The sequence below is a fragment of the Acanthisitta chloris genome, unplaced genomic scaffold, assembly GCF_000695815.1.
Source record: "Acanthisitta chloris isolate BGI_N310 unplaced genomic scaffold, ASM69581v1 scaffold5528, whole genome shotgun sequence".
In the NCBI taxonomy this organism is placed as follows: Eukaryota; Metazoa; Chordata; class Aves; order Passeriformes; family Acanthisittidae; genus Acanthisitta; species Acanthisitta chloris.
Window position 1 is genome coordinate 19,538 of NW_008688556.1, and position 8,363 is coordinate 27,900.

The 8,363-nt window shown below is 46.9% G+C and overlaps 1 protein-coding gene across 1 annotated transcript in view; it reads left to right on the top strand.

Moving 5' to 3' along the window:
• PNPLA2 (patatin-like phospholipase domain containing 2) overlaps nt 1–4,482 on the top strand; it is a gene marked incomplete at its 5' end in the record, with an annotated part of 9,085 nt that extends 4,603 nt beyond the window's left edge. The window contains 5 exons of the mRNA XM_009081052.1: nt 126–186; nt 1,254–1,421; nt 1,769–1,901; nt 2,672–2,794; nt 3,748–4,482. Coding sequence (XP_009079300.1) covers nt 126–186; nt 1,254–1,421; nt 1,769–1,901; nt 2,672–2,794; nt 3,748–4,012 — 750 coding nt within the window. The remainder of the gene's footprint in view (nt 1–125; nt 187–1,253; nt 1,422–1,768; nt 1,902–2,671; nt 2,795–3,747) is intronic.
• Nucleotides 4,483–8,363: the final 3,881 nt, after the last annotated feature.

The window sequence follows — 8,363 nt, forward strand, 5'->3', positions numbered from 1 at the left end:
AAGAATGAGACTTTTTTCCTTGGGGTAGCTCAGGAGAATTCCTCCAAAGCCAGCACTGTGGGGTGGGTGTTTGCTGTGCTCAGCCAATTTCCAGATGATTTACTCTTGCCTTCCCCTGCCCACAGGTGCTGCGGGATATGTGCAAGCAGGGCTATCGGGATGCACTGCACTTCCTGAAGAAGAATGGTGAGGCACTGGGTGTTTGTGGGGTGCACTGAGCTGCCTGCTCTGTGCCAGGCTTGGTACCTTGGCTTTAAGGGTAGTCAGTGGTGCATGTGAAAAGTGGAAGGGCAGAACTGAACTGTGCCTCAGATACTGGAATACAGAGTTCCTGTTGATAAGTGTTCTAACTCTTTAGGAGGCAGAGGTGGAGCAGTCACCTTTCCAGTGCATTGCAGAGGGACTCTAACCACTCTGCTATCAGAGCAGTGGTTTTGGCACAACTAAGTGTTGAATCTACTTACTAGCACAATATTTAGCACCAGTGCCGTTTGGATCTCCTGCAGATCTTTTTGTATGCAGCTGGGGCATGTCCAGCGCGGGGCAGAGTGCAGGGCTGTCCCCAACAGCCCCGACAAGGGGCACTTGGGCACTGCTGTTGTGTCACTCGCTGCCCTGTGCCATCCCCGGGCTCTTGCCCGCCTTGTCTGTGCACTTGCTGCCGCCTGCTGTCCATGGACAGCGGATCTGGCGCTGTTGGCTCTGGGATGCGAGCCGGGACAGCTGGGTTAACAGCGGTCACACAGCTGTGCTTGTGGATTGCGCTGCGGGAGGGAAATCAAGATTGGTGACTGGCAGATTATAGCAGTAATACCTCTGCCAAACGGCACCCTGCGGAACTTAAAGGGGAAATGTGAGAATTTCTGGTGGAGAAAGAGAGACAATCATAGAAATTTAGGGATTGGAATCCTCTAGTCCCAAACCCCTGCGCTGGGCACGGACACCTCCCACCAGACCAGGTTGCTCAAGACTTCAACCAGCCTGGCTTTGAACACTGCCAGGGCTGGGGCAGCCACAGCTTCTCTGGGCGACCTATGCCAGTGTCTCACCATTCTCGCAGAAAAAAACTTTTTTTTTTAGTGATCTGAAACCAGCAACGTTTCTCATTGTGATAGGCACTACAAGAGATATAAGCTAAAGATACTGGGTATGGCCTTAATCTGAGGGGAGTTAGGATGAAGTGAGGACTAACAGTCTAAAGGCAAGGCAGGGCAGCTAGTTTGTCATCCTTATGGTATGACTTCTCTTCTCAGGTCTTCTTCATCCTCCAAGTCCTGCCCGTCATCTCCTCGCCATAGAAGCTCCCCCAGGAGAGAAGAAAGAGGAAGAAACAGAAGCTGAGGACCAACTAGAGGACAATACTGCCCTTGCTGTTGTTGAAGAGCACATCTTCGAGCACTTGCCTCCCAGACTGAACCAAGGTATGATCCAAAGGGAGAGATCGCAGGTAATCTTCCTGTCCCTCCTGGTCTGCTTCAGAGGATTACTGGGATCTGTGGTTATTGCTTGTGCCTGGGCTTGGCCATACTTAGGGATTGTACCAGCATCTGCTGAGTTGGGGTCTCTTAGGTAAAGTCATGGTTTGCTCTATGGAGGCTGGACCGGGAGAGGTTGACTCATTTGACAGTATTCTGCATAGAAAGGAGAAAAGGGGATCTTGCTGCTCACTCCTGAGCCAAGACTTCATTAAGAAGTGATTACATCAGGCTGGGTAACTTCTGGGCTATGATAAGGAAAGAGCTTAAGCCATGTTCTCTTCTGTCTTCAGCTCTTCTGGAGGCTTGTACTGAAAGAAGTGGTGTCTTGACTGGCCTCACCAACATGCTGCCGATCCGTGTGGCCACAGCGATGATGGTCCCCTACATGCTGCCTCTGGAGTCTGCAGTTTCCTTCACTGTCAGGTAAGCCTTCGGGCAGTCCCTGAGTGATGCTCTTCCCAATGAAGAGAGGTGTTTGATATAGCTGGTGGAGCATGAATAGACAGAGTATGATTCTTTTGAATTCTGCAGTGCCAGAGTTCCTGGGGAAGGAAGGAGTTCCTGACAATTAGCAAACTTGAAAAAAAAAGCAAATCCCAAAGAACCCCAAATGAACTAGAAGAACCAAAACCTCAAAACTTTTCATGCCTGTGTCGTTTAGCTACAGCCAATATTTCCAGCTTGAAGAAAGATAGCTGTGTGCTGGAACCTGCCCTAGAAAATGGTGATTTTTGAGCCTTGAGACTTGTGAACTGGGAGTGCAGAGCTTGAAAGTAGGAGCCACACAATAGGTTGTTTCTCTCTGGAGTGAGGGGTAGAGTAGTCCCAGCCATTTCCAGCTGTACACTTGCACAGCTGGGAAGACAGGTCTGTCAGGCTTGTTCTTAGTATTAAGTACTCTGTGAAAAGTTTCTGTAAGGAGACAGTTCGTGATGGAAAGGCTTAGAGAAAAACATGTTCCAAATCTGCAAATGGATGAAAAATATGGAAAGTGCAGGCAGGAAATGTAAAGAATAAGTTTCTGGGTTCTTGACCTTCACAGCTTCTCCCCCTTTGTTCTATGAATGGTAATGTGAATGGCTCTTAACACATTTGTCACTAAAAGTGACCACTGATAGGAGGCAAAACTGGCTTTCTTCTCAGCCTATTCCTTTGTGTGACCCAGCTAATGGATGTCTCCTGTCTCTTTGCAGGTTGCTGGAATGGCTTCCAGATATCCCTGAGGATATTAGATGGATGAGGGAGCAGATGACTGAAATCTGCAACTATCTTGTGAAGAAAGCCAAGAAGAAACTGGGCAGCCATCTTTCAGCCAGGTATGGCTGCTTTCCTTTGCAGCACTGTTCTGGAGGAACCCTCCATTTCCTCTTTCACCTTGGACTTCTAGAGACTCTATTGGAGCAGAGCAAGTAAAGCACAAATTGACCAGAAGGATTTACTGCCCAACCTGAAAGGCAAATCTAGTCCATGGTCTCTTGGCTTCCTTAACTGTTGGATAGACTAAGTACATGGTCTCCTCCCTTCTTCTCATTACAGGATAGACCCTGTAATGAAGCTGTTCCTATAACCATAAGGCAGAAGATGTAGGTCTGATAAAAGCAGTATGCTAACTTACTGCATGTTCCCTGTAGAAGACAGAGGTGCTTGTCTTCATGGCATTGGCTGCCCCAGGGTCCCCTAGAAATCCCTTCCAAGAAGTACTTGTGTGCAAATGACCTTTTCTGCCTCAAGATCTCTACCTGGTTTAGGGTGGCAAGGGCAATATGGTATCCAGGAAACACCAGAGTTTCTGAATGAGACAGAGTGCCTTGAGTCTGTGTGTGTCTCAGTTTCTGAACTGAACTCCCTGCAATAATAGCCCAGGGCTTGAGGCTGTGACAAGACTGTTGCATGGGTGAGGATAGGAAACTATCACAGTAGTAGGCAGAGGAGTCCTGTCTGTGACTCGGATCCTAGTACAAAGGTGTGATTCTTATCCATAGAGTTGTGAGGGGGGAAATGGGTGCACACACAGACTTCTGACTAAAGTCATGCAGTCAGTAGTAGAACAAAATAGGGCTATGGTTCTGGAGCTCTGGTCTGGTGACCTGCTCAAGTCTTCAAACCTCAAAGCTAGATGAAGCCTTGAGCAACCTGGTCTAGTGGGGAAGTGTCCCTGCCCAGGGCAGGGGATTGGAACTAGGTGATCTACAAGGTCCATTTCAGCCCCTAAAATTCTATGATTCTGTGATTCCCATGTACTGATTCTTTGCATGTATTTGCTTTTCAGGCTTTACTATCACTTTGAACTTGGAGGGCCCCAGAGCCTGCCACTATCTTCCTCATCACCTTGCGGTGAAGGGCTGCCAATGTGGATGAGAAGCAACCGTTCGCTGTCTGATGTCATGATGAAGTGGGAGGAGTACCAGCGCCAGCTCATGCTGGGCCTGTTCTACATCAACGTGGACATGCAGGCCTCTGTCTTCCCTCGGGAAGGGTTCCAGTTAAAGCTGCCCCCGCTAGACTGTGCGAAGGAGTGCCTGCCGCTCTTCTGAGCCTGCTGCCGCCAGGGGCTGGGGGTGGGTGGGAAGGGGAGCGGGCGTAGGGTGGGACCAGTCTCATCCCTCAGCAGCAGGCTGCCCTGTGCTCCTGGATATGCTGCAAAGGGGTTTCCCCGGGATGGAGACTGGTGGAATTGACTGTAGCCATGTTACTTGCTGGGCCTGGCAAGGGATCTCTGTGTTGAAAGACACACAGGGCGATACCTTGCCCTAGACTTGCGTTGAGGCTTGGCCATTGCCTTTGGCCAGGCTGATGCTGACCCAGCTGGGCTCTCCCAAATAGTGCACTTTGAATTGCCGTTGGCTTTTTACCACCACATTACCAGGATGTAGATGACGCTCTCAAGTTCAGACAGCTTTTAGCTTCCTTTGTTTCTCAGAGCACGTGTCTTGGTTCTTTTCCTTAAATCGTCCAATATTCCTTAGCTCTTTATGCTACTGAAAACAAAGTAGCCTCTTGCCAAGCCAAATTCATCTCATGGTTTCCAAATCTCCTCTTGAGCCTCTTCTTTGCTGAAACCATGTCCTTTCCTCTCTCTCTTAACTGCATCCACACTGGAAGCCAGAGCTGCCCCTGCTGCAGACTTCACTGGAACTGCAGAAGTGTAGAAAAGTGATGTATTTTCCCTGATACTGTGGTCTCCCTTTTTTGTTTTTTTTTTTATTTTATTCTCATGGAACTGCTGCAACTTGAACTGAATGTTCAGTAAGTTAAGTAAGTCAAGTTTATTTAAAGAAGCAATTTTGACAGATTTTTTTTCCAGGGAAATATATTGAATTTGAGGCCCCATTCCTGTTACTGTGAATGGAATTAGTGTGGGGTTGCCCTGGAAAAGCTCAGCTTGACTATCTCAGGATCAGCTTAGCAGCTGAAGCAATGTGAAATGCTTGTAGGAAGGTGAGATTTGTACAGGGCATGTTATTTTTGAGAAGCTCGTGTTAGATTGTCACAGCAAGTGCTGGGGAAGTGGCTGCCTCCAACAGGGGTTGGTTGGACTTTGCTCCTTAAGGTACTGAAGGAAATTCCAAGTGGGTGATACAGAATGGATCTCCTGAGGCTTGTATTTGTCTTTTGCTCAAAATGTTTAGTTGTTGTGGCTTTGGAGTGAGAAGGATTTAGGCTTGTAGCTACACCAGCCTCCTTCTGGCTTACAGGTACAGCTCTGCAGCTGATAATAGCAGGAGTGTGAGAAGTTGATGCACCTGCAGCTCACTTGGAACTGGCTGTTTTATCTTGCCCCTTAACAGACCAGAGCCAGTGGGGCTGTAGCAGGGCAGGACTGTGCCTTGCAAGGCACTGCCTTCTTAGCAGTGATCTGGTTGTGGCTCACTGTGTAGAAGAATGAACAAGCTGAGACATGGCTTCCTGTGGGGTTTGCATGTGCTTCAAGCTTAAGTCTTCACACAAACCCAGCTCCTGGTATCTTTTTCTGCAGCTTGTCTAGCTACACGAGGCGTCTTCTACCTCTCCTAGCTCAAACAGTGTGCAACTGGCCAAAGCAAACACATGCTGTCTTTGCTGGGGAGCAGGACAGGGTATCTGAAGCTGAATTACGTAGCCTACACGTGGAATAGTGATTTATCATAGACTCTATTTTGCACCTTAGGTTTAGAAAGGGAAAATAAACCCCAGAAGTTCTACTAATAGCTGGAAAAAAGCAGCGAATCTGCTCAATCATGTCTGCATGAGCAGTGTGGGTGAGGTGGTGGGTGCTGTTTCCTACCAGCACAATTGTGCACTGGGCGTGAGTTTGGTGTTTGTGTGGAGACTCTGATAAGCATCAGATAAGCATCACTGCACTTTTCTGCAGTGGCTGTTCCAAGCTGGGAGGCAATGGAGTGGGTAGCTGTGCTGCTGCCCAGGAGACACCAGTGCAGGTATGAACTTGAGACTCAGATGATCACCCCACTGCCCTTTCTGAATGTAACCTACCTATGTAACACAAGGGCCTGCATAGCTTATGAATCAGGCCTGCACTTAGGCAGTCAAATTTAGTCTTAAGCTTTGCATAGTTAAGGCAATTAGGGAACAGGGAAGTTGTTACAGGAAGAGGGAAAAAATGGAGGATTCTAGAACCATAATAAGAATCTTGAATTAAAAAACAAGTCAATCTTGTGATTTTTCTAAAGCCTGCAGGAAAAAAACCAACATCCTTACTGCTAGATATATGTAACTCTAATGAAAGTGAACCAGCACCAAGCTACTGTCACTTAGTGGGAGCAGGATGAATTTGATGCAAATTGGAATTGAGAAAAGGTGTTGTTTTGTGGTTTGGTGTGGGATTTCTTCTGCTGTTTCAAACTACCTTCTCTGGGGGAATGGCACATGCACAGCTGCTTAGTTTGCCAAATGCATATCTCTTGTCCCTAGTGCACACAGAGCAATTGGCAAGAACATAAAGATGTTTAGTGGGAAGAAATTAAGGCATTTCATCCAGAAGCAAAACATCTGTGAGGGGCAAAACTGCATAAGGAAAATCTTGTGCTTAGGAGCTGCTGCCCTTTTGACTGCCTTTTATTTGTGTTAATATATGGGTGGAGAAAATGATGCAACTATTTTTTTTTTTTTATCCCTTCTTCCTGGACTGGTAAAACCACTGAGTGATTATGTAAACCACTAAACTATGAAACAAAATACTCTTGGCAACAGAGTGTGTGCTAAGAAGTTTCCAGCTTGGCACCCTTATCCCTTGGATCTCCTCTGTTCTACTTTTACATCAGAACTGACCAGGCTGGTGCTGACTGGGCTGATGCCACTGTCTTCCAGTGCTTGTGGGTCTGGCTCATGCATTTCAAGAGGCTAATGGCTGTGCCTGGTTAAAGGGCCTGAGTTTCATTCTGTGTTTCACCTCACCTGTAGTTTAGTTTATTATACTAACCTCTCAAAGAGAAACTTTTGTACACTTCAGACTAACCACAAATCAAAGCCTGGCTTTAAATATAAAGGTCTAACTCTTCACGAAGGAAATTGCTGATTTTCCTATGCTAATTTGCAGGGTGTGAAGGGATACTGGGAAAGCACCACTATTAACCCTTTCTTTGCCTGTTTTTATTCCCCAAGTGATAAAATGGCTGTTGCGTGATAGCTTGTTGGCTTTATGGATATAAGCTCTGATAAAGGAACTGTAGATCTGTCAAAAATACCTCAAACCACCCTCATCTTCCTTTTGAGAAGTTTCATCCATTTGCATGGCATTTTTGCTGCTCATTCATCACAGGTTGCAAAAGATGAAGTAGGGAAGATCACTTTGCCCACTGATGCAGAAAAAGGGCTGTAGCAGCTTGTGAAGAATGGCTTTTTTTTCCCCCTGCAGTGCTGCCTTGTCTAGATGAGACCCCACTCTTTGAAATATCTTGTGATAGGCTCTGGATTGGATATGGAGGGGCTTATTGTGATAGTGCTAACTGGACTTCTTCAAGCCTTTGTTCTGTGTGTACCTTGTGGCATGCAAAGTTATCTTCTGGGTAACCATTGCTGATTAACCTGCACTTGCCAAGTTCATAGGCACAAGGTCATCTGTAGCAGCAAAATGTGTTGCATGGCAGCCCAGGAGGTAGTTGCCAGGGCCCTGTCTGCTCTCCAGTATGTGGTGGTGGAGAGGTCAGGTTCCTGGACCAAAAGTTCATCCTGTAGTCCCTGTCCAATTGTCCTTACAGCATTCCCTGGACCCCGGCAGGCATCCCAACCCTTGCCATTTCCACCGTTTTTCATAAAGGGTCTGTGACTTCAGGAATCCACTTTTTTTTCTTTCTCCTTCCTGTGATAGTACTTGCTGTGTTTAACAAGGCTAATGGTGAACTTCTTGTGCCCCTAACCAGCCCCTAACCTGTACAACACTGTAGAGCTGTTTTGTGTACAACAGTCCACACCTACGGCATGCTCAGCCCACAGTTAGTGTGTAGTATGTTGGGTTTGGTTTGCTGCCTGCCCTACTGCTAATACTGTTGCAAGATGATTTTCAAGGGATAGGAGAAAATACTGACCACTATGTATAGGACCTAGGAATTTTTTTCTCATGGCTTCTTGGAGGGCTGTGTCCTTGTAACACTCAGACCAGAGAGTAAAATAGAATCTGCTCTCTGCTAGCACTGGGGTGTCCCTAGTACTTGTATATTCCCCAGTTGGTTTTCCTAATTTGTAAAAAATTAATCTAGTAATTCACTATTTCCTCTGAGAGAAGAGCTCTCGCTTTTGCCAAAATGGTTGTGGGAGAAAGACTTGAAACTCCATGTGGGTTTTTTCCCTTAGGGGTCCATTTCCTCTAAACACATGCTGGATGTGGTGGGTGGCAGGGCTGCACATTGCCAAAATCAGAGGGCCTTGCCAACAGTTTTCTCAAGCTTT